The 26,857-nt window shown below is 44.1% G+C and overlaps 1 protein-coding gene across 10 annotated transcripts in view; it reads left to right on the top strand.

The window, feature by feature from the left end:
- The window catches only part of rtn4a (reticulon 4a), a 58,084-nt gene that overhangs the window by 17,548 nt on the left and 13,679 nt on the right, over window positions 1-26,857 (top strand). For 2 of the 10 annotated variants that reach the window (XM_031308378.2, XM_031308379.2), the window contains 3 exons: window positions 1,571-1,624; window positions 3,814-5,709; window positions 25,810-26,017. In XM_031308378.2, coding sequence (XP_031164238.1) covers window positions 1,571-1,624; window positions 3,814-5,709; window positions 25,810-26,017 — 2,158 coding nt within the window. Of the gene's footprint in view, window positions 1-1,570; window positions 1,625-3,813; window positions 5,710-14,804; window positions 15,059-20,019; window positions 20,174-25,809; window positions 26,018-26,857 lie in introns of those variants that run through there. The other 8 variants (XM_031308381.2, XM_031308380.2, XM_031308383.2 and 5 more) reach the window with 5 other exon arrangements.

Below are 26,857 nucleotides of genomic sequence, written 5' to 3'. Positions count from 1 at the left end.
AGCCTTTATCTTTCTGCATAGCAGGCTGTCATGTCTGTTATATCTTGCTCTGTCCCTCCCCTCCCTACCAATCCTTTAACAAATATTCACATACTCGAGAGAACTTGATAAGTAAGCCACGTAAACATTCAGCATCTCTTTCAACATCCTATGAATGTTGTGCTCATTAAAACGGTTAAAGGAGACCTATTATCTACCATTTTTAGATGTACACTTTGTGTTTGTACTAGAACATGTTTACATGCTTTAATGTTAAAAAAAACCACTTCATCTTTCTCATACTGCCCACGGCTGCACCTGTATTCACCCTCTGTATGAGACGCTCTGTTGGAGCGCTTGTCTCTTTAAAAAGCCCAGTCTGCTCTGATTGGTCAGCGTATCCGGATTCTCCGCATCTGTGCCCTGCTGTCCCTGCCTCTGTACAGTCCGTTGAAGCCTGAGAATTACTGTATCGCCGTATATAGCGACGCTTTATACCGGTGAAAAATAAATAAAGGCGTCTTAACCAAAACCTACACAACCGGACTTGTTCCAGCAGGAATGTGATCCGATATTTGGGAGAAAATGACAACATCTGCAGCCAAGATTACAGCTTTCCCTGGTGTTAGCATGTAGCTACATGTAGTTAGTGGATTGTTATGAAATGTAGCATCACTTTTCACCGTCGAAAATCGCAGATAAAGGCTTCCAAACCAAATAATACACGACCACACATGTTCCAGCAGGAATGTGACCTGGAATTAAAATGACAGGTTTCCTTAACGTGTAGCTACATGTAGCAGTGTACGTATGTAGAAAAAACTGTTGAAACCGGAGTGTTTGGGAACCCATGCTAAAGTTGACTAAAAAGAGGAATACAAAATCCTCCTAGAGATTGGCATGGTTTTATGTTGGTTAGCCTAATAGCTGGTTTAATTTGCATTGAGAGATGATTTCATGGAAAGTACCCCATGCCAATCTGTAGGTATGGTGAAGGGTATGTGATGATGTGGGGACCAAGGGAACTTTATCAGGATGCATAGTATCCTGGATCCATGAAATAACTGGCCTTTCAAAATAAAAGTCTGCCTGCCTCTATGGGAATTTAACATAGGGGTGTACTGACTTATGCCCCCTGTATTTTAAGGAAGAACATTTATTTAGTTACAATACATTATTCATTCACAAAGAAAATTGGTGTCCTTAAAGGTTAGATTTTTTTCTAATTTTTTTAATTCAAGCATTAAGATCAATTTCCAAAAAAAATGTTATTCCTCTTTTTAGTCAAATTTAGCATGGTTCATAGACTTATGAGCACCACTGTATGTCTCCTGTAAGGTTTGATACTGGGATACGGTGTTTCTGGGGAGCTTTATTTTGAAATTGGGTGAAGAATACCCTGCAGGGACCTACGTGTCCCCATTTGTTTATTTCTCTCTTAACTACACACAGAAGCTGTAATTAAGCCGTCCCGTATCTCAGACTTAATTCCTTTTTGTAATGGAGATGCTATCTATCACTTCCCCTGGTCTTTCTCTTCTGGGCTGACTTAAAACTCACTTTCTGCTGCTTTCTCTTGTTTCCTCCACAGATGTACCTTCTCCTTCTAAAGCTCAACCTCATCCTCTGATGCAATTCCCTACAGGCAAGTTCTCTCTGCTCGCTGTTTCCCCTCTTCCTCATTTAATTTTCCTTTTCACCTATTCTTTAGTTCACCCCCCAACCGTTTGTCATTTAAGTGGCAAAAATAACCCTTTGCATGTAAGAAGCTGTAGATTTTTGTCACTTGTATAATAGCATATGATGCTTGTGGGTTTGTATTTTAAAAACAACACTAAACCGGATGTTTGACTTTGCTTGTGTTGCATTGTGACTCACATGTGATTGCTGTTGTAGAGTAGAGTGACATGAACTTACTCAAGTATTAGAGTAGCAATAGTGATTCTCCTCAGAAACAATATTATTTTATTATATTTTGCAAACAATCTCTGAGAGGAATCATTATCTACCATCACTTAACAGTTTGTGTTTGTAAGACGGATTGGGCATGGCTTATTGGCGCCAGACCTGGGGCAAAAACATGTTTTACCACGATGCATCAAACCAGCGTGGTAAATACACACCAAGAGCTGCCAAATCCTGACTGTGGAAGGTAGTCTGCTCTCCCAAAAAACATTGGAAACCATATCATGAATTCCCAAAAAAACGTAGCTGACTGTCAGAGCTCTCGCCCAAAGACAAATGAGTTTCTTTCCCTACTTGAGGTGCGCTGGATGTATCTTTCCCAACACTCAAAAGACAGTTCTATATCCTATTATTTCTATGGACTAGATCACCATAACGTTAACACAAAAATAGGCAAATGGCCATTATAATTTGCTGAGATATGTGTTTATTTCTGTTGTCATTTTCAGCCGTAACTGTAACGCTAAAATATATATAGTTGAGCACGGAGGCTAAGCCCCGGAGGTCCGACCTATCAGTGGTCTCTGCTGTGCTCTAAGTATAGTCCTGTGTTAGCCTGGATGCCAGCCGAACTTAGCCCCGCCCACAACATTTGAGGTCGGGAAGTTGGGTCTGGACTTGATCCGTTGTGGAGCAACTATGCTCCAACCAGAGCTGTTCGGACCAATCAAATTGTCAGGGCGGGCTTTATACGATGATGGACAGATGATCAACAGTAACGTAATCAACGTCACCAAAGAGCGCTTGGGTTGAATTTGTTTACAACAACGATGGCTGCCATCGCGTCTGTTATAGACAATATCGACAGCGCATTCATTTTAAAAGAGGAACAGAACCGCGATCACGTATGTATACACATTGCCACGCTCGTCTGCACAATTGCGGAATTGCTCTGATTGGTTGTAGGTCTATCTGTTGCTCTGATTGGTTGGAGGTCTATCCGTTGCTCTGATTGGTTGTAGGTCTATCTGTTGCTCTGATTGGTTGTAGGTCTATCCAATTGAGTGCAGAGGCATTTCCTTTCCTGGTTGGGTTGAAACACGCCCCATAATCACAGCCCAATGGAGCGGTATCAGACTCAGATTCTTACTAGAATCTGACTATGACGACATCAGGCTAGTCCTGTGTTGCTTTGCTAGCGTCTTTTGATAAACCAAATCTAGTGTTAGCGTTGGCATCATGTCACCACCGGTCAGACAGACTGCTAGTTTGGGTGGCGTCGTTTTCTTTAGTCTGCGGCCCAACAGGTAAATTAGCTCTCCAAGCTAACGTTAGTCAAAGTGTTGACAAATGAAAGCATCAAACATGCATTTTAGATGAGGGAGATGAAAGTAGATCCCCTTGTTCCTCGTCCCTGTTTGCTCAGCGCTGTTCAATTGTATGTACAGGACTTAGGAGGTTTCTACCCGGAAAGTATTGGAAACAAATGTTTGGGTCAGAAGGATCTTATTTTATAGGTTTAGCCGTTACATTTTACTTGATTGATGATAACTGAATACAGGGCAGCATTACTTTTAAATAGGATAAGCAACAACTAAACATCAAATTCAAAGAGAAAAACCCACAATCTTTACCGCACTGTCTGTCATAAACATCAATTAGACTTTGCAGAGCTACTTCACTGTGTTTTATAGTGGAGGTGGCCACCTCTTCTCACGAAACAAAGGTCCTTTCCTCTAACGTCCTAAAAGTTAATTCCCTTTTAGTCTGCCTTCCACAGCCAACCTTTTAGCAGCACTTGTCTGGTGATGCCTTCCTCAAAAATGTTTTTAGTAACAGTTCTACCCAGGTGTGGTTGGCACCATAAGGAATGGAGTATGTCTTTGATATGTGCTGTATTGCATTCTCCCTCCTCCCTCTCTACTCAAGCACTTGGGCAGAAGGGTGATTCCCCTGCTCCCATCTCTCCTCTCTCCCCTCTTCACTCCCCCGACTCTCTGGAGGAGCTCTCTCTGACCGAGAGTCCCAACCAGCCCCCTACTTCGGGATTCGCTGCATCCTTGGTCTCCTTCTCCACTGAACCCCCCACTACTCATTCCAAGGACATGCCTTGGGTGGGTGAAGAGGGTGACTCTGGACCAGGCCTTAGTAAGAGTAAGGAAGACCTACTAGATCCGTTAGCCGGTCCTTACCTGAGTTTAGGGAAAGACCCAGGGCCTCATAATCCATGTGAAGACAGCGGAGTTTCCGTTTCGCCCGAGGAGAAGATGATTAGCTCAGACAGGTCCTCCACTGGCCCCTCCCCCGTGAACCCGAAGATGAAGGTCCCTGAGTCTCACCTTGCCTCCTCTAACCCAACAGAGCCCTGGGATTCACCATTCCTTGCTTCTCAAGACAACTCCAAGGTCTCCATGGATTCCTTCTCCAAGGACACGGCTCCCGTTAGCTCTTCCGGGTACGAGCCGGACCTGCACGACAACCAGTCTGACGAAGACGATGACCTGATGTATGAGGTGAAGAAGAATAATAACCCATTTGAGGGCTATTCCCCACTGGCGGACAGTGGCTACTCCCATTTCGGAGACTCCAAGTCCGACAGCAGGGCCTCCAAAATGTCCGAGAGTCCCACTCCGGATCTGGTCCAGTACGGCCAGACTGGAGAATCCCAGGATACCCCTCCGTCTTTCTTAGACGATGGGAAAACATTTCAGATGGGAAAGATGGCCGCTGACTCGCTCATGCAATCAGTGAATCAGTTCTCATCTGGTCTGAAAGATCTGAAAGATGACGAAGACGATGACGAGCAGGAAGAGGATTCAGCCTTGCCACCGTCGCTCCCAGACATCCTGAAGTCGTCCCCGCTCAACCCCGACAAAATGGACTCTGGCTCGTCGGAGGGAAGCCCCGAGCAGAGTCCCATCCTTGAACGGAGGATGATGGAGTCCCCCAACCCTCCAATCAACCTGTCGGCTAACAACCCGTTTGCCTTCGATGCTAAAGTGTCCCTGCTGAAGGAGATGACCGAGGAGCTGGAAGTGAAAGGCAAAGGAAAAGTTGAAGACGACAACGGTTTCGACGCATTCGATCTTGTCAAAGGAGCCGAGGAAACCACCCCCAATAAGGCGAAAGAAGAGGAACCAGTCAAGGTCGAGCAGAAAGATTGGTTTTCAAGCCACGATTCTCCCAAAATGACCAAAACGTTTGAGCCTCTTGACCTCCAGAGCAAAAAGACCCCCACCGAGGATTCAGACTCGGAGTCGCCAACCGCAGACTCGCTGTCTCCGGTCCTGGAAGCCATGGCCAAGAACCCGGCCATCTTCCAGGTGGAAACGGAGAAAATGGACCAGAAGATGGAGATGGAGATGGAGGAGCCAGAGTTGGCCGAGGAGGTCTCCGAGCATGAAGTCTCCTCTGAGGAGTTTGAGTTCATCGAGCGGCCACCGAGGGGCGTCATCGACGAGTTTCTCGAGGCTCTGGATACTTCCAAGTTTGCCTCCTCCAAGCCCCCAGAGATCCCCATGGATGAAGATGATGACCTAAGCTTTGGGCAGAGAGATGCGGCTCCATTTTCTGCTCCGCCTGTGACAAAAGTAGCACCGCCCCCCGAGGTGGAAGAGGAGGCTCCAAGTCAGAGCTCCTACCTCCTCCTCACGCAGGCCTCCCCCCAGAAGAGCAAGGCCGAGCTGGAGAAGCTCGACATCCAGCAGCCCCCACCCCAAGCTCCGCTCATCCACTCCCCCGTCCGCAAACCAGAGGAGGCGGTCGCTAAGAAGAGCGTGGGAGACGGCACAGTGCTTAAGATGCCAAACGTGAACATAAGAGCAGGTAAAATAAAGCAGTCCCGGCATGGAAACCATCCCTCCACATCCTCCTCCGTTTTCACTGGCACTTCCATGATCATCGGCATCATTTTCATCTTCACTCTTTTGTTCTCCTCCTTTTTTATTTTCTGCCAACCAACCAGCAGCCAGTATTTACTTTAGATCCCATCACTTTCTCCCTCGTGTCACTTTTTCCTTTCTTGCATCCTCCCTTTCTTTTTTTTTTTTAACCCTTTCTTTGAAAATTAACCCTCGCATTTTGTAGAGTCTGGTTTAATCTGTGTGGCTGTGTGTTCCATCGTGGTTCCACCTTTTTGCTTTTGCTGCATTTTGTGCATTTCTGTCTCATTATAATGACATCATTTCTGTCTACCTGATGATTTTTTTTTATCTTTTACATTTTAAGATGTGGTAAGTAAAATGTGATAACTGTTCTGTCGGAAAACATAAGCACCTTTTTCTTTGTCTTTTTTAAAAACCACCGGAAAGAAAGTACAAGATACTAAAGATCTTTTATGCACGATGATGAACAGAAATGAGAAATCGTGGGATACAGACTGACCAACGTGATATCGTGACTTCGCCTAAACATACACGCCACTTTCCTAAAGCCAAGTGGCGTGTTATCTGTACGCGTGTATGTCTACGTTGTATACAGCGGACGGCAGTCTGCAACGTCACAGCGTCATCATACACGCCACTTTCTAAAGCCACGTGGCGTGTTATCGCGAGGCTGTGGTTTAGGAACGTAACACGCGGGTTGGGATTAGGAAAACAACAAACGTGGAGAGGAAACGTCACACGCGGGACACAAAGTCACACGCGGGACACGATCCCCGGTCTCCTGGGTGAAAGTCCTGTGTTTGACCCATCCTCCCCCCCGACCAACCTCCCTACGTAGATTCTCGCCCTTTCATACTACTCACTCAATTCACACGCAATCTCAAGGTAATGTCAGTCAATGGAGGCCAAACGGCGTTGATAAACACGCTAAAAAATGAGTATGCGTCTTTATAACACGCCAATAATGGCATACTGATTGGCGTGTCATACATCGTCACGTCATTTCTATTTTCACCCTGAGCATTTTTGCGGTGGAATTGGATGACCTTTCTGTCTGGTTTTAGCTTCTCTCTGCTCTAGAAATAGCTCGAGATGCCGATCAGAAACCCAACACCACTTTATAAGACCCCCAACACCCACGCACAACTACACACACACACACACACACACACACACACACACACAGCTACCAACCACACCCTGTTACTGCCTCTGAGTCATGTGCTTTCTAATCTTTTCCGCACCCTGTTACACAGATTGCGTCAGATTTTATGCACCCGAGGCTTTACCTTTGTGCCAAATAACTTGAACTGTAGTGACTTTAGAGGGTGTTGAGCTTTCTATCCAGTCAGCTCTCTAAATATTTACCTAGGCGGGTTATTAAGCCTTCTCTAAACTGATTTTTAATTAGGTTTGAAATAGAAAACATACATGTATTAAGGTCTCTAGAAGATCCGAGTATCCACTAATAGATTTGTTCGCTAGATCATAAGTAGCGTTCATGTATGTACTGGTGCTGTTGATGCACCATTTAAATTCTTTCCACATGAGAGAAAATGACTTTCCCAGAAAAGTCAAGACTACTTTTGAAGTACAAAACGTGTAAAAACCAAGTCAAAGAAATCATTTTAGTCATTTAATCAAGCAAAAGTGGCAAATATTTGCTGGTTCCAGCTTTGGCAGTGTGGGGATTTGCTGCATTTCTTTGCTTTTATGACAGTAAACTTAGTATCTTTAGTTTTTGGACCGTTTTTTCGGACAAAACAATACATCTGAAGACGCCAGATAGGTCTCTCAGAACTTAACTAACAATTAGCTCTTTTGTTTTTCCGATAATCGTCAGTTGCAGCCCTCAGGAGGGTTGGTGTGGGTTATTTGGGAGGGGGGGTATTTCCTCTTTTGTGGACATAATTCATGCAATTGATAGAAATAGTCCACTTGATAACCTTAATGGGTCTTCTACCCCTTCCTCTAATATCCAAGGCAAGTTTAAAGGTCCAATGTGTAGGAATTTCTCCCGTCTAGCGTTGAGATCATATATCGCAGTCAACTTTCTCGCACCACGCAGTTCAAAGTACGTATTACAGCCTTCACACTTCAAAAAGACGGTCTCTTGCTCTTTTCAATGTCCTTTTTTACTTTTTCTAAGAAGAAGAAGAAGACTCCTGTTCCTGAAATTTGGATTTTGAATACGTGTGGTCCTCCATGTTTCCTTCTTCAAACTTGGCTGGGGGCCGGGAAGCTACGATACCCATTAGCAGCATTAGCAGCATTAGCAGCAGCTGTTAGTTCATCATGTGACAGAGAAAACGTGAAAGGTGGAGCAGTATGTCCCTTACACACACACACACACACACACACACACACACACACACACACACACACACACACACACACACACACACACACACACACACAGAGACACTCTCTAAGGTGGAGCAGTATGTCCTGTATGTCTCTTACCAGCTAACGTATTTCGAGATGGATCATGAATATGGAGCGTCTACATCAGTTCATGCAAACACTAATGTTAAATTTCAAGCCAAAAGGAATACTGTGAATTGATGGTGGAGGTAAATATTCATGAAAAAGGACAAGTTGGTGAACGGGCAACACAGATTTTGATATTGAACAACTAAACACGTTCCACACTGGGCCTTTTAAAGTCTTCTTGTTGATGTGCAGACCTCAGTGTTTGTCTGTCTTTATTGCACCCTGAGGCAACTGCGTGAGAATCAAACTGATGGAGTGATATTACAGAGACGGTTATGTTAAAACGGATGCATAGCTGCCTTCTTCGGGGGCTCTTAGGAGGTGATGAATGACTCCCCCGAGGCTCCGCTGTCTCTCTGACGACGACAACAACCGCTAGTCTTCATTTTAATGGATGACTCCGTTTTATTTGAACCGATATCGATCGGTTAATATACACACACACACACACACACACTGTGAGTAATGCCAACCACAGCGTTGCAGACTGTATCTGAAGCAGAAGGACTTTGCTCTTTTGGGACGAGCTTTAACTGCGTTTGTCGGAGGGATCTCCTGTTAATTAAGCCTCCTCCTCCTCCTCCTCCTCCTCCTCCTCCTCCTCCTCCCTGCATTGCGACACTGGCAGGCCCACAAAGGGTTTCTCCGACCCAGAAACCACTCAGCAAATGTTCATTATACAACTTGAGGCGCAGAGCTGCGGTCTGAACATAAATCTCCCTCCTTCACGCTGGGAGCAGCTCACTTCATTTGAGTTTTTCTCTTCCGATATGAACGTCCGACTGATACCAGAATTATACTTTCTTATTCCTTTTCTTTACTCAGATGTTTGTGTTTTTTATGGCTTAACACAAATGGCAACATACTTATTTTTTAGGGCTGAAACAAACTATTATTATTCCCATTTATTATAATGCCGGTTATTTTGTTTGGTCTGTAAAATGTCAGAAAATGGGGAGAGGAAAAAAAAAAGTCCCGTTGCTGTTTTTCCCCGAGCTGGAAGTGACGTCTTCGTATGTTTTGTTTTGTCTGACAGTCAGTCCAAAACTAAAGAGTGACAGCAGCAGATCTTTGTTGACATCTGTGCCTGAACATTAAATGATAACACGATTATGATAAGTTGGTTCTGTCTTTCGAGTAATTGATTTACAGTCTAATTATCTCAAATGATTGACTACATTTTGGCAGTCAAAGCTGCTGCGTTGCATCTGTGTTGTGGCTTTAAGCAGCTGCAGACATGTACATTGGTAAATGTATTTTTTAATGTTAAAATATAGTTTTGATGAGTTAAAGTTGTGAAGATCCAGGACTTAGCCAAAGAATTTGAACATCGACAACTTCTCAGTCCCTCCCCCCTTTCTGCTAAAGCCCAAAACGGTCTCCTAAGCCCCTCCCCCCACAAGGGAGAATGAATGCATGTGCAGTGATTGACACACAGTTAGCCCCCCCCCCCCCGGCCCTGATTGGTGCATCTGAACAGGGAGCGGTGGACACTACAGGCTGTAGGTGGTACCAGAGGAGCCAGATTTTGTTTTTAAATGATCTGCTTCATGTAGTTCTACTGGAACATAGGGTCAGTTTCAGCAAATATGACAGAAAGTTAGTTTTAGAAGTCTTACCTACTGCACCTTTTTAAAATTGCAAGTGCAGATTACGTTGCAGTAACTAAAACTAAGCAGATGAGTTTTTCTGTTTTTAAAAAGGTCATTGCAATGTGCAATGACCAACACCTAACATTTGTAAATGATTAATTTTGAATCGATTAATTATTGGAATTTGACCATTTGTTTTAGCAGACTTGCATCAGATTATACCTTTGGGGTGTGTGTGTGTGTGTGTGTGTGTGTGTGTGTGTGTGGACATTTATTTTGGAAGGGTCACTTTGTCTCTCTGAGGACGAACTTTGTACTTCCCTTTTTATGTTCAGACGTCTCTTTGTTTGTTTGTAGCGCGGCAGCGACTGATAAAGAGCCGGCAGGTCAGTGGAAACATCCCATACCACCGTCAGTCAATCATCTATTTATAAACTATAAACATCCCATCAATCAATCATCTATTTATACAGCAAACCAGCACGTATCCAAAGTGCTTTACATCAAGGCCCAAGACTAAAACATACCTTAAAATCAGGAAAGGTTACATAAAAACGAGTTGGACACATCCAGCTCTAGATAGTGAGACCAGGACAGTTCATTGATCCAGAGATTTCTCTGCGACTGAAGCCTCGCTTGTCACTCACCTAAAAACTGCTGCATTGTGTGAACGTTACATGTTTTAGGCCTGTGGTTTTCTGTCATAGTTCAATGAGGTTTTATGAATGAGAAATAGTCTGGAAGAGAGACCGAGAGACAGAGGGATCTAAAAGGAGCAGGTGCCCTCTAGTGGAAGAAGTCTGTGATTACAACTGAGATGATGAAGTCTAAAACAAGTAATCAGATATTATGTTTAACACCAGATAACTGAAATCATTTCAGCCTCAGCAGGGAACCTGCGTTGTCTTAAAAGTATTAAAAAAAACCTCTTACATTTACATTAAAATAAGCCCTTAAAAGTATTTAATTTCCTTTACAAATGTCTCAACATTTTCTAGGATTTTGTAGGATTAAACACATGCTGTAATGTCGTGAATAAATATTTTGTGTGGGTTTAAATTCACTTTAATTTTTATTTTTAGTTTAATAGCATAAGAGCGCTAAATGCAACAAACATTTCATGTTAATGGTGTACGAACTTTTTTTTTTTTAAATTCGTTATTCGTTATATTAAAAACGTTTCTTGGTAAATACTTCTTTTCTCGGGTTTAAACTCCACACTGATTTTCCGTTATATGGCCCGTGAAGTCGAGATTAAAATTCATCCTTAGTGGTATTAAAAATGTCTTGAAAAGTCTTAAATTTGGGCGCCTGGGTAGCTCACCTGGTAGAGCAGACGCCCATATATATATAGAGGTTAACTCCTCAACGCAGCAGCCGCAGGTTCGACTCCGCCCTGTGGCCCTTTGCTGCATGTCATTCCCCCTCTCTTTCCCCTTTCATGTCTAAGCTGTCCTATAGAAATAAAGACCTAAAATGCCCCAAAAAAACAAACAAACAAGTATTAAATTTAACTTGGAGAATCTTGGGGGGTTCCCTGCTTATGTAGTCAAGATTATTTTGTATTTAGGTTTATTTCTTTGTTCTGACTGGTAGATTATGTTCAGCTTTCCTGCTGCAAGTAAAATCCCGGAAATCTTGGCAGCGGTTTTGAAAATGAGCTAATTTTGGCAGAGAAGCAGCCATTGTTTTGTAAACTGCTTGTTGGAAACGGTGAAGGCGACTGAAAAGATTGGTCTGGGTGTTACTGTGTGAAAGATTATACTACTGATCCAAAATGACTTTAGGTCTTATGATACCTTTTACAAAAGAGGGCAAAGTATTAAGACACAAATATTAAATGTAGCTCCACAATGCTAAACTGATGCAAGTATCCATAGGAGAACTCCCAATAGTAAAGAAATGGGAGCGAGAGCTAAGCCTTGAGGGGAATGCAATTAATTGGGAGACAGTTTGGGACATTTCCCACTGTTCCAAGAACCCAAATCACCAGCAGATCCACTTCAACATATGTCATAGGACATATTGGACTCCTCAGAAGAGATACGTCTCTAAACTCATTCCTACTCCCTATTGCAGGTTCTGCCAACCTGAACAAACTGGAACTTTCCTGCACATGGTCTGGGAGTGTGAACAGGTGCATGAGTTCTGGAATAAAACATCAGTAATATCTGATGTGATAGGATGTTGAATTCCTACTGACCCCATTGTCTTGTTACTTAATGATGACTCTAATGGCGTTTTTCCATTACATGGTACCTGCTCAACTCGCCTCGCCTCGACTCACTGTGCGTCCGTTTTCCGTTGCAGATTTTAGTCCCGCCTCAGCGTGGCTGGTCGTCATAGCCTAACGCGACACACACACTAGGGCTTTGACTTTTGCCCAAAAATCATATTCGAAGTTTGTTTGTTTATGAATATTAATATTCGAATATATTCAAATATTTATTAATAATATCTTGACCATTAAATGCCTTCAGTAAGGCTTATATTGGTATCAAACTTGGTATATGTTCTGTCCACCAGGGGGCAGTGTATCAGTCAGTAAAAGTAAAGACCCTGGATTAAACACAAACAATATGCTTTCAACAGGAAGGTCGGATATATCACCGTAGCCTACGTAAGTGGTCTGATGTTCATACTTTTGCGCTTGTGTGTGTGTGTGTGTGTGTGTGTGTGTGTGTCTGGGGAGTGTGTGTGTGTGTGTGTGTGTGTTAGAGTGAGAGAGTGACGGTGATTACCGGTAGCTTCAGAGCGAGTAGCGACTCTATAGTCTTAGTGAGAGAAACTAAGTGTCTCCTCTGTGTTTTCTGACCACGGTGAGACATCCGGAGCAGGAGAAGTTAACCCTCTCCTTGATTTCATGTTGTTGATGGAGAAGGAGAACCAGGAAATGAGTCGGGGGGGAAATGCGCTACCAAGCCGCGGCCGAGCGCCGTGAGTCGCCGTGACGTGTAGTTACATTTTGAAATGCGTGAAAAAGCCTCGGAATCTGAATTGAAAACAAGGTTTACAAGCAAACACATTAACAAAAAAATAATGCCCATAACAGGTTCGAAATTCGAATATTAAGGGCTGCCTAATATTCGTTTGAATATCAATATTTTTTTTAATATTCGAATTATATTCGAATATCGAAGTTCGGAGTCAAAGCCCTAACACACACAGAACGTGGAAGGTGTGTTGTTGCCACAGCCAGAAGACAGGAGGCAGCAGAGATAAACACAGCTGGCTAAACTGTTTAAAAATAGCGGGTTTGTTCAGGACACGCCCATGTCTGTCGCTTTCACGTCACCTTTTTGTATCTGCTCAATTCTCTTGGAACCTCAACGGAGGTGGTACTAAAAAAAAGTACCTGTTAGCAGGTACCAGGGACTTTTTTTTTCGTAATGGAAAACCAAAAAAGGAGAGTAGAGTCGAGGCGAGTCGAGCAGGTACCGTGAAGTGGAAAAGCGCCATAAATTCCACCTGCTTGGGAGACAGAGGAGGATTTGGCTAGCCGGCTCAACTGCAACCAAGAAAATGATAGCTCAGCGCTGGCTCCACTCGCTTTGTATAAAACAGTGGTTGGCGTAGTTTCTAGACATAGTTATGCTTGAGCTCTCTACAGCAAGGATTAACAAAGCCAAGTCATCGACTATAGACATATGGGAAAACACAGCAGCACAAATATCAGACCTAATGACCTCAGCATCACAAGAACTAGAGGAGAGGGACTAGGCAAGGTGGGATTCCTGATTTTGTTCTGAGACAGCAGAGGGTGGGGGGTGGGAGAGGGGTCTCTCTTCTGTATGTCTAATGATAAAAAAACAATCCAAAATTGATCTTAAAAAAATAAAAATGTAGCTCCACAAGAACTTAACTTCTAATAGGATTTTATGGGATCTAATAAGACTTATTTAATTACTAGATTATAAACTAAATAGCTTTGGGTTTTTGGACTGTTGCTCGGTCCAAACGAGAGCATTTTCAACTGTTTTATAGACTCATGTATCATGTAAATAATCACCTGATTAATCGCTAATGAAACTAATAATTAGTTGAAGCTCCGAACCAGATCTGACCAGATATGTAATGCTTTCTTTCAGCACTTCACAGTTAACCTCCAGGCTATCAGCTGAGTAGTTTGGTAAGGAATTGCAGTTCCTTGTTTTTTAACCCGTTTTAATGTATAAAACACCGAGCAGGTTTCCGTTGAAGCTGCCCGATGCAGTAAATCCAACCGAATCAGTTTCACACAGATGGACTAAAAGTCCTTCATCTGCTCCCTCTCACTGCCTCGTCAGCGGAGGAGGGAGGGAGGGAGGGAGGGAGGGAGGAGGGAGGGATGACGAAGGGAAAGCAGGGGTGAGATAAAACATGAAGAAACTAGGGGGTGAAAGTTAGAAGGAGAAAAAGGAGGGGAAAGGGAAGATCAGATTGGGGGGGGGGGGGGGGGGAAGGGAGACAGCATGCCAAAAAGGCTGAGCAGAGAGGGAGGAAGGGGAGGCAGAAAGGGAGAGAGGGAGGCAGAGGAAGGGGAGGGAGAAGGGTGAGGGGGCGGCACAAAGGCAGAGAGGGAGGAGATGAGGCAGATGGGGAGAGGGAGGGAGGAGGAGGGGTAGGGAGGAGGGAGAGAGGGTGAGGCAGAGAGGGAGGGAGGAGGGAGTGGCAGGGAGGAGGGGAAAGAGGGTGAGGGAGAAGGAGAGGGAGGAAGGGAAAGAGGGTGAGGCAGAGAGGGAGGCATGGAGGGCGAAGGAGAGGGAGGGAGGGAGGAGGGAGAAGGAGAGGCAGGGAGGAAGGAGGGGGAGAGAGGGTGAGGCAGAGAGGGTGAGAGAGGGAGGGAGGAGGGGAGAGAGGGTGAAGCAGAGAGGGAGGAGGGGAGTCAGGGAGGGAGGAGGGGGAGAGAGGGTGAGGCAGAGACGTTTATAGTTGCTGCGTCAGAGCGCTGGCAGCAGGCGGTCATCTGACAGCAGCGAGTTCATTCGCCCGCTGCAGTCGTCTCCCCCACAGGAAGCCTCGCTCAGGTTCTCTCCTCCCTCCTCTTCCTCCTCCTCTTTCTGCAGCCCAACACACACACACACACACACACACACACACACGTTCACCACCTCTTGCCCGTCCGTCTCTTGTCTGGAATGTGTGTTTGCTGATCGGACGGCATGGAGAACAACTCTGTGGACAGGAAGGAGTGCGAGTCAGCCTCGAAGCTCTGGAGAGATCAGGGTATCTATGCCTCCACCTTTCTGTCTTTGTCTCGTTGGACAGCTTCTCCGCTGTGGTTGGAGCGGGACGCTGTGGGACGTGTCCACTGCTGCAGGGTGCTTTTGGGAATAAACGCCGTCCCAAATAGCTTGTTTAACGATGTGGCTCTTCTTTCATGCTGATTTGAAAGAAATAGATATTTGACATTGATGCTTAAAGCAGAGACGACCTCCGACTAGACCGGTTGTGTGAAAGAGTCGGACGTTGCAGCGCGTTTAGCTGGACCTCGTCTGTCCCACTGCTGTCTCCATCCATTTAAACATCGAGACAAACGATCATTAAAATGTCGGGATGAATTCTGGACTGCAGTGGAGCTTATCGATTAGTTGTTAACTGTTAAAATAATCGCCAACTCTTTTTTCATAATCGGTTTGAGAACTAGTGTGATGTCAGCTTGTTAAATGTGACTATCTTCTAGTTTCTTCTCTCTTCTGTGACAGTAAACTGAATATCTTTGAGTTGTGGACAGGAGAAGACATCTGAGGACGTCATCTTAGGCTTTTTTTGGAAAAACTAATGCACATTTTTCACCCATTTTCTGACATTTTAGAGATCAAACACCTAATCCATTCATCCAGAGAATAATCCACACATTAATCCACGATGAAAATAGTCATTAGTTACAGTCCTGGACTGTAGGATATTTCCATTTGATTGCATGTGGCGTCTAGAGTTTTGACTTATTATTAAGATTATAAAGGGGAGTCAATCAAGCTTTGCTAAATGTTTATCACCGCGCTCCGTTCATCTTTGGGACTACTTTTTGTTGACGTTGTGAGTTGACCCGATGGTGACTCCTCGGCTGTTTTTCTTGCCTTTTGTACCGGCAGGCTCCGCGTCCTCACAGATAACATGATTGCAGGTTTTTTTTGCAGCTACAGAGAGGACCTTTGGACGGCCGGCCAGTCAGCCGCTGTGACCAAAGGTGGACAGTAGAGAAGAGCAGCTGGCAGGTTAATGATTGGCTAGTAGTGTGATGTCGGGGATATGCTAATGAGCTGGAGGGCAGTCAGGACAGAGCTTTCAGGACTCTGCTCCGTGCTTGCCGAGTTGCACTAAATGCTTTTGCTCTTGGGGGGGTTGTGGTCTAGAACTACTCTATCTGTAAAGTGTCCTGAGATCACTCCTGTTAGGATTTGATACTATAAATTGAATTGTGTGATAGACGAACTAACACGTAACTAGTTTTACAACCCCAAGAGACAAGATATTTTAGTCAACTAACGCTTGTGATTTTCTCGATTAGTTGATTTAAAGGACAGATCTGTGCACTCTGAGTGGTTGTTAGGACTAGAAAAGCTCAGTATAAATGCAGTTTATTTACCGTCTGTAAAACTGAGTTTCTCCACAAAGAATCGGGCAAAAGAATTTTACCAGCGATGTGCTCAGACGTTTGAAAAATGACTAATGGACTGAAGAAATCCTAGTTGACTAAGGCCAAAAAGGGCCGATTGGTCGACTAACGTGTGAGCATTTTGTGGCTTTTCATTGTCCTAAAATTATTATTTTTTAGAGTCTTATACTGAATATAGACTGTGAGCATTAGCATGTTATCACATGGTGCGTCCTGTTGCCTGCTGATCTTCATGTGGTCGCTTCTCATCTCAACACTGAAGCCTTTGTGCGTGCGTGTGTGCATGTGCGTTTCGGCGCTGTGTGCTCCATAACCGAGCCTGCGCCCCGGCTCAGTTCATCGAGCCGGTAACGAGCGAGGACGGCGAAGTGTTGGCTGCTCGACTGAAAGAAGCTGCTGTGTTTCTGTCAGCAGGGTTTGTGTGACGCCTTAGGCCCGAGTCGCACGATGAATAAGCACATTTTGGTGCGAGTGTCCGCAGGATGTAATCCATCGTTGGGAATGAGGAACATCATCGTCTTTCACATCACGTTGTTTTCACCGACAGAATGACTCACCTTCTTCTCTCTGCTTCCTGAAGTCATTGTGATGTGTTCATCGGGGAGGAAACCCAAACCGACTCTTCAGTGGTCAGAGCGTGTTTTGTAAAAGCTGCACGGCAACGACCAGTCACATTTAATAAAGCCTCACAAATGACTTGTAGTTGCTTGCCGTCCTGCAACTTTCAAGACCAATACCATCCTTTAAAATGAAAGCAGTCGGTAGTTGCTGCCTTAGTGTAGAGAAGATTTAAAGGACCATGTTTTTGCAGCTTGTTAAACTAGCTTGTATGTTGTAGTTTCTTCTCTCCTCTCTGACAGTAAATTGAGGGTCCTGTCTCGCACCCGGCGCAGCGCAAAGCCCGACACAAGTCTTTGCTAGTTTAAGACCGACGCAGTTGTCAATTTCCCGTCTAGCGCCCACGTCGTTTGAATAGCAAATGCACCTGCGCCGATCTTTGCACCCATGGGCGTGCTGGTCTTACAGGGAGGTGTGTTCAGGTGCATTCTGGGAGTATTGCTATCTTGAGGCAGCGGGAAGTGATGGCACCATTGACCAACAAAAACCTGGTCTAAAGTCAATAACGCAGCATTTCATTGTTATTTTAACAGAGCATTAGTAAAATGCTCCTAGGCTCGTGCACAGCGTGCACACTATGCTTGTTACACACACAGGGACGCACAGCAGCACACACGCATGCAGAAGATTACAAATTAAAATATTACGGTGTAAATCCTCCATCATAACAGCAATGCTCCAAGGTCCAAACGCGCCTGGCTTTTAAAGGGAATGGGAGATGATCTCTGATTGGTTGATTGCATGTTACGCCCAAAACACACCTCTGATTAATGAAGACACTAAGTACAACCCTTTAGAACCATGCACCCGGCACACAGACTTTTTTATCTGCCGTCAAACTATCAAAAGTGGATTTGGACACGCCCTAAACACACCTGCGCCAGGCGCTTCACGCTATGCGCTCAGACCGTTAAAATAGGACCCTGAATATCTTTGAGTTGTAGACAAAACAAGACATTTGAGGACGTCATCTTGGGCTTATGAGAACTGATCCACATTTTTCACCATTTTCTGACCACACAACTAATCCAGTAATCGAGGAATCAGAATCAGAATCAGAAAGGGCTTTATTGCCAAGTACGTTGCACATACGAGGAATTTGTCATGGTGTTGTTGGAGCATGTCACACATACAAATATAAGAAGGATAAAAAGATATAAACAATATAAGTATAAACATATACACACAGTACGTATTAATAACGATAAGATAAATTTAAATAAATAGTAAATATAGATATAAAAGAAAATGACTTCTCTGTTTGAATAACTGATATCATGCCAGTATATTGAAGCCAGTGGCTCTCCCAGCATGCACCTGGCGTTCCTGGACAGCTCAGCTCGGCGTTCCTTACATGGATTTCTAACCGATGCACAGTCTCTCTTCCTTCCCTTCCACTGGGTTGGATTTGAATTCCTAACTTTTATCTGTTCTGCCCGGTGTTTCTGGAGCTGGTTGTTCTTTTTACAGCCGGTTATGTAAGATGCCTCCACCCTGCTGACGCTGTCATAATCCTCGTTAGAAACCCCGTTACTGCACAATAACGGACGGCCTTTCACACACATACACACTCTGTCTGACTCGGGTGAACTTTGAACATCACGCAGTGTCACAAAGTGTGGATCACATGTTCCCACCAGCCTGAAGTCACTCACATTTGGACATTAATTTGACAGACAGACAGACAGACAGACAGACAGACACATACATACAGACAGACAGACAGAGACACACACACATACAGACATGCGCACACACACACACACACGCACAGACAGAGACACACACAGACACACGCACAGACAGAGACACGCGCACACACACACGCACAGACAGAGACACGCGCACACACACACGCACAGACAGAGACACACACACACACACACACAGACACACAGACACACAGACACACAGACACACACACACACGCAGACACGCACAGACACACACACAGACAGAGACACACACACACACACACACACACACACACACACACACACACACACACACACACAGACAGACAGAGACACACGCACACAGACAGACAGACACATGCACATACAGACACACACACACACAGACAGGCACACGCACACACACAGACAAAGACACACACACACACACACACGTGCACACACACACACAGACAAACACACAAACACGCACATGTATAATTTATTAGCTGATTTATATTATGTTTTAATAATGAGTCTGTAAAGTAACATCCAAAAAAAGGAGTGTAGTAAAAATATTTCTGTAAATTTAAAAGGGGAAATAATCAAGTAAAGTACAAGTACCTTGAATGTGTACTTAAGTACAGAACTAAAGTAAACCATATGGAATCATGAGTCGTATTTTCAGTACAAGTTTATTAAGATAATTGGTGAAAGATGATTTTTGTTCATATGTCTTTTTGGCTTCATTTTCTTCAACTTAACATCGGATTATTTCCTTCTTTAATTTTCCCTCTTCCAGTATTTGTCCTGAAGCTTAATGTTTTATTTTAACAAATTCAGTAAGAGTCTGAATGGCTAGAAATCAGTCGTCAGTGGTGGAATGTAACCAAGTACATCTACTCCAGTACTGTACTCAAGTCCAAATGTTGAGGTACTTGTACTTTACTTGCTTGAGTCTTTTCTTTTCGTGCCACTTTCTACTTCTACTGCGCTACATTTCAGAGAGAAATATTGTACTTTTTACTCCACTACATTCATCTGTTACAGCTTTAGTTACTTTACACATTAAGATTCTCTCACACACACACACAGACACACAGACACACACACACACACACACACACACACACACACATTCTACAATGGGAGGATTCTTCTTTACTTTTAATACTTTATCTACATTTTCCTGCTGATACTTACAGACGTGTACTGAAGTAACGTTTTCAATGCAGGACTTTAACTTGTAACGGGGTATTTTTATGTTCAGTATGGTATTAGTACTTTTACTGTCAGTCGTCCATGCAAAGTGAGAGGCCGAGCTGCGCATGTCTGCCTCCCTCCCCTTCTTCTCTTCTCCGTCTCTCTCTCACCTCGGAGCCGCCGTGTCGCTGCATGCTTAGCGAAGGTTCAAGATGGACGCCAAACAGGGTTAGTCTGGTCAAAATCTTTTGTCTACCGACTACCTCTCTCCTCGTTTACATGCCGCATTTTGCGGACAGTAAACTCGCTGCTTTTTTTGAAATTTTCACGAGCACCAGGGGGGAGGGGGGGACTGTGGCTGGATTCAGCCCGGGGAAGGTGCGAGGCGGACGGGGCCGCCTGCGGAGGTCATGCCGGACGGTTTGACGTTTTGTGTCCGCGGTGAGAGCTGTGCTGTCGGTGGGTGTGTGGGGGCTGCCACACCGCACAGCATCCCTGTGAAGGATAATACAACTCTTCGGAGCCATGTTGGAGACACGACTCGTGATATAACATCGAAACGAGATCAGCAGTCGGGGTTTAGTTAGCTGTGATGCGGGGTCTATTTTTAGCCGATGCTAGCACGCCTGCTACCATATGTAGCCAGGCAGCCACATTTGGACCGCGGGGGTCTCCCTCCTCCTCCTCCTCCTCCTCCTCCTTCTTCTTCCCCACCTTCTCCTCCTTTCATATTTCCTTTCATGCTGCTCTGTCCGTGTCTGTGTCTATCCAAGCCACGACTCTCTGTCAAAACCGCCGGTGTTGTGCCGAGTTTCGCACCCCTGTAAAGAATTGCAGCAACGGCACACACTGCTGTGTGGCTAGCAGAGCTGGCATCGAGTTAGCATTCTAAACGGTTAGATACTGAGCGGAGAGCTAACTGTCAGCTAACGTGCTAGCTAGCTGTCACCGCCCACATGTATTGTATATTTGCTGAATATGAAAGAAGCTTCTGGAAAATGAAGCCACTGTTGTTTTTTTTTATTGTGTCTAAATAACTGTCAGTGTGTTTTTAAAGCAGCCAAGAGACGTTACTGGTCTGTGGGGATTGGGGGTTAGTCTGTCTGTGCACTGAAATCCATTTTAAAAAGCAGTTTTTCTTTAGGTAACTGTGGTGAAAACTGGGCAGAGTTATCAAGCAACAGAGGAGCTGATTATTCTTAATGTTGGAACAGTCACAGGTGTGAATATATCTTCATTACCTAAACTAATTGAAACTGAACATTAGTTAGGATAGAATTATTATTAGTTTTAAGATGTAGATATGGAGATAATAACAGTCAAATGATGTAAATAAGAGACGCCGAATGATGATGAAGAGACCCAAAACAACCCTGAAGGAAACAACAATGACCAAACCGAGACACAACACGACTACAAAGAGACGCAAAAACGCACAAAGACAAAGTGTATGAGGGAAATTGCATACATTTCTTTTTTTAAATTGAAAAACGTAGCATTGTCTTAAGGAAGGATGCCTAAACCCCCCGCCCAAATACATGCACCTAAGTCTTCCACAAACACTGGATTTTGTTGACAAAGTCAGTCAGTTGGATTTGTGCACTTGGCAGCGAATCTGATTTGAGGTTTTCAGCCTCTTTTGTTGAATGTTTTTTGTCGGCTGCCAGACATATTGTGGCCCGTCAGACAGACGGTCGGTCTTTGTCTCTCTCGCTCACCCCGCAGCCTCCGTTTGCATTTTAATGCTGCTTAGCTCATCAGCAAACAGCCTTTATCTCTGGATACATGTTAGACTTTGAGACTTGAGGTTTGTAGGCATGCAAATACCGATTTATTGTCATTGTAGATTATTGTGTGGATTATTTCCTGGATGAATGGATGAGTAGTTTGGTCTCTAAAATGTGGATCAGTGTTTCCCAAAAAGCCCAAGATGACGTCCTCAAATGTCTTGTTTTGTCCCCAACTCAAAGATATTCAGTTTCCTGTCACAGAGGAGAGAAGAAACTAGAAAATATTCACATTTAACAAGCGGACATCACACAAGTTTACCTGTTTTATCATAAAAAAAATCACTTAAACCGATTCTTAAAATAGTTGCAAATTAATCTTGGCTGACAATTCATCGATGAATCTTTGCAGCTCTAATGGTTTATGTGGATCCTGTACTTGAATTTAAAAGTGAGCCCTTTTTAAAAATGAATACTTTTAGGCTGTAATGTCTGAAAAAGCGTGGCCCGAAACATGAAACTGTCAGATTCCTGCATGCAGATTGATGTCCTCTCGTCGCTCAGAGTCACAGAGTACAGCATGAGACGGCACCCAGGACTCCTTCGCTGCTAATATTGTCCACTGACCTGCCTGGAATTCCCCAGTGAAATACAAGCACGGTCAGTGCAGGGTCGGGGTCACCAGATCAGCTGTCTCCGAGCAGAGTCCGACCCCCACAGCGGGGAGGCAGAGGCAGAGGAACCGCAGGCTTAGCTAACGTTAACTGTTCCCAGACAACGGAGTTGGTTTTGCATTTTTTGCTCACCAAACGCTGCTGTGGCTGCCCTCCTTCTGCCATCTTTACTCGCCCTGAGTTTTTAAGTTCCAGCAGATGATATGCACACGACTTGCCTCCCTGACTGTACAGGCTGAGAGAGTTTATGGCTTCGGGAGGGGCGGATGTGCGTGTGACCTACAGAACACAAGACGAAATAAGAGTGTTCTTGCAAAACAGAACATGGCAAAAATAATCGTTTTTTCTCGATTGTACTATTTTGGTGATCGTTGGGAGCCAAAATCAAAAATTCAATTAATTGCACAGCCCTACCGGAGCTTTGCTGTTCAGGAAAGGCGTGTCTCTTTCCTCTACTGCTGATACGTAAACATTTTTAAATTAGGGAAGTATCTCTATCTCACACTGCAGGAAAAAGTCTCAGAAGTTGTCGAAGAAGTTCTTTCAAAACTTGTGATCACATTTCTGAAGTTAGTTATTTTTCTCCGTGATACAACGTTGTTGTTGTTCCCAGCTCTCTTTTGTTATCGGCCAGTTTGTTCTTCAGTAATAAAAAAAAAAACTGGCAACAGGACAGGACACCTCAGTGTTTATCTACAGGAATCTGATTCAAACCTGTGATAAGATCCAACTGTTAGCTGGCGGTGGACTTTTTGTGAGTTTTGAACTGCGTAATGAAATCATGCGAGTCAAAGCCGATGGCCTCCAATATGGCCGGCAGGGAGCTGGTGTTACATCACTAGGAAAGTTATTGTGGCATCAGGGTGGAAGTTAAAAAAAAAAAAGTCCAGAAGGCGCAGAGATGGGGAAGTTTGTGGGTCATTCTGTCACTCCTTATTCCCTTTCATAGTGTTTATGAAAGAGTGAACTATATGGGGAACAACCAAACCAGATTTCAGACACTACACTGAAAACATTCTTGTGTCAGTAGATGAGCCGGTTGTGTGACTTCATCACAGGACTGCATCATGTAAACAAACTCAAACTAAAATACTTCTAATACGTCTCTGAAACACACCGGGCCCTCAGGAGGATATTAAAGGTTATATATTATGTGTTGCATTAGAGCTGGGCAATATATCGATATTATATTGATATCATGATATGAGGCTAGATATCGTCTATAGTATATAGTAATATCATAATATGACATAAGTGGTGTCTTTTCCTGGTTTTAAAGGCTGCATTACAGTACAGTGATGCCATTTTCTGAACTTACCAGACTGTTGTAACTGTTCTATTATTTGCCTTTACCCACTTAGTCATTATATCCTCATTACTGATGATTATCAAAAATCTCATTTTGTAAATATTTTGTGAAAGCACCATTAGTCAACACTACAGTATCGTTGCGGCATCGATATCGAGGTATTTGGTCAAAAATATCATGATATTTGATTTTCTCCATATCGCCCAGCCCTGTGTTGCATGTTCCATTTCTCCTTGTCAGTCTCCGTTGTCACTGACCGATGTGAGTCGAGGGCAGATGTGAGTTGCGCGTGCTCAGATTTAAACGGTTTACGGCATAACGCCGAGGGATCCGGATCCTGCTGCATTGTGAAATCCATAAAATCCATAAAAAAAAAATGAACTTTTCTCATTACAAACAATACCAGAAGATGGAAATCATTTCAAAAAAACATTGTAGCTATCTATGATTGTTTGATTGCTAACGTTGGCTCAAAACGCCATTCCAGTGACAGCCTTTGTTGTCTGATTGCTAACTTGTAGCCAGCAGTGAACCAACTTTGTTACGTAGGTCCATTTTTACTGTGTTGACGTTACAGAAGTCTCTCGTTAGCAGGTTGTTGGAGGCTACTTCAGCCTCTGATCTACAACTGACATCAGAGATCATGCCGTGAACATGTGATGCCTTAGGCTAAATAATTAATGACTGCTATGTAATGTACCTCTCTCATTATTCTGTCGCAAAGTGACGCATGCGCAACTCACATCTGTGCTCGACTCACATCGGGTAGTGACATCCGCGGTTACTTCTGCTTCTCCTTCTCCTCCGGGAAAACACGACCGCGTTGCATTGTGGGATACAGGAGTCCAATGTAGGGAACATTTCGATGTGAGTCGAGTGCAGATGTGAGTCGCGCATGCTCAGATTTAAACGGTTTACGGCATAACGTGTCATACTGAAATTTGTGAAATCTATAAAATAATAAACGTTTCTCTTTACATACAATAACAGAAGATGGTAATCATTTCACAAACGTTGTAGCTATCTATGACTGTTTGGTTGCTAACGTTAGCTCAAAACGCCATTCAAGTGACAGCCTTTGTTGTCTGATTGCTAACTTGTAGCCAGCAGCAGCAGTCATTTCAAAAACATTTTAGCTATCTATGATTGTTTGATTGCTAACGTTAGCTCACAGACTGTGCGTTAGCTCAAAAAGCCGTTAGCATCTTGTAGGCTACTTGTCGCAAAGTGACGCATGCGCGACTCATCTGCACTCGACTCACGTCAGGCAGTGACAGGAGGCTAAGCTCAAATTAGCTGTGCATTGTGGGCAAGCGTGTAACTTTTGAGCATAATCAATGGTATCATTTCCTGCATTCTGGTGAATTTTGCTGCAGGAATTTGGGCCTTTTTTGCATCAAGTTATGGTGCTAATGTCTTTATGTATTTAAAGGAAATTATTATGGGATATTTGTGTTGGGTTGCACTAGCCAGTTTTAATTATTGGGGGGTTGTAACACCCCCCCATTCCCCCTGTAAATTACGCCTATGATTGTGGGTATTTTTTAGCGGACTGTATATTTTTTAGCGGACTGTATAAGTGAATGAAATGAACCGCTGATAATTTGAACACCACTACCAAATGGAGAACACACTTCAAAGGGAACTATTTCCGTGATAGGGAACGGTTTCCAGCACAGCTAGTGTGTGACTTCTGACTTTCAGCAGAGCCGCAACACAGACGCACAAACGTAGAGATGCGCATCACACGCACCAACCAGACAAACGCCCGAAGCAGTAAATTTGGCTGTCGGCTCAGCGAAGGCAGAAACAGTTTGTTTGAAACGGACACTTAAATGTAATGCTGGTCGAAACAAATCAAGGCTAGATTTTTATCTTCACTCTGTGTCTGTCATGTCCCACGGCAATCTCATGATTTCTGATCTCATGGTGTGAATTAGAGACAGACGGAGGTGTGGAATTCACTCATTTAAGTTGGAAAAACACCCTCTGGTTATGCAAATTTCATCGAATGACTATTTGGATCCAGCCCGACCTGATACCTTGTAAAAAAAATGTGTTGCTTTGACTGTCTTTTGACGCATCAATGCTGCACACGTGCAGACATAAACAGCCCGGATGTTTGACGCTAACCTTCCCTCCTTTCTCCGGCAGTGGTGGATCTCCTCTACTGGCGTGATGTGAAGACCACGGGCGTGGTGTTCGGCGCCGGCCTGCTGCTGCTCCTCTCCCTGACGGTGTGCAGCATCGTGAGCGTCTGCTCCTACATCGGCCTGGCTCTGCTCTCCGTCACCATCTGCTTCAGGATATACAAAGGCATCCTGCAGGCCATCCAGAAGTCAGATGAGGGCCATCCGTTCAAGTGAGTACCCAAAGAGACAGAATTGGTCCGTGCAATTAATCAAAATGTTGACTCCTGCTGATCACAAAAACAGAATCGACAAAACCAATGATTTGAACTAGGGATGCACCGAATCCAGATTTTTGGGGTTCGGCCGAATACCGAATCCACTGGTTGAGATTCTGCCGAATCCTCGTCCCATCCTCAGTTCATGAACACAGTAAACACATTAATGAAGTAAACAGTGACTGTCCTTCCTTTGCCGTACCTGAAGTTGCTGCATTCTGGCTGCTGTCTGTAGATTCCTTCATGCACAACTCGTATTCTTCCAGATGTTTCATACCAGATGTTGTAACAGCGGTGGTGATGTGTATAGTTTAGGGTCCTCGCCACCACCAGACTAATCAGCATTGTAAATTGAACATGTAGCTGGACTTGAATGGCCTTCTTTTGACTGAAAGTACTGCCAAACTACACTTTTTCTGCTCACGAGTTCCATTTCCACTTCCTCACAGCCTGCTGCATTGAACGCTCCACCTACGTAAACACCTTCCCGTGATCAACGGCGCCGTCATTACGTCGACCAGCGTAGTGCAAGCGTAGGGTTCAGTTTGTTGGAAAAAAAAAACATTCAAAAAGCCCAAAAATTCGGCCGAGGCCCAATCCTGGATTCGGTGCATCCCTGGTTTGCACATTTACGTTTAGCAAGGAAACTCATTTTGTCTTGTGTTCTGAACGGGGGAAAAAAAGGTAAACAGGAAAAGTATGGAGGCAGTGTTTCCCCTACCATTGTTCCCCGAAAGAATGACATAATTATATAATTATGCGCTATAGTCCACAAAAAGAAAAACAGATGCCCGA

The sequence above is a fragment of the Sander lucioperca genome, chromosome 15 (assembly GCF_008315115.2).
Source record: "Sander lucioperca isolate FBNREF2018 chromosome 15, SLUC_FBN_1.2, whole genome shotgun sequence".
Lineage (NCBI taxonomy): Eukaryota > Metazoa > Chordata > Actinopteri > Perciformes > Percidae > Sander > Sander lucioperca.
The sequence above is the reverse complement of the archived record's forward strand: the minus strand, read 5'-3'. Positions and strand labels throughout refer to the sequence as shown.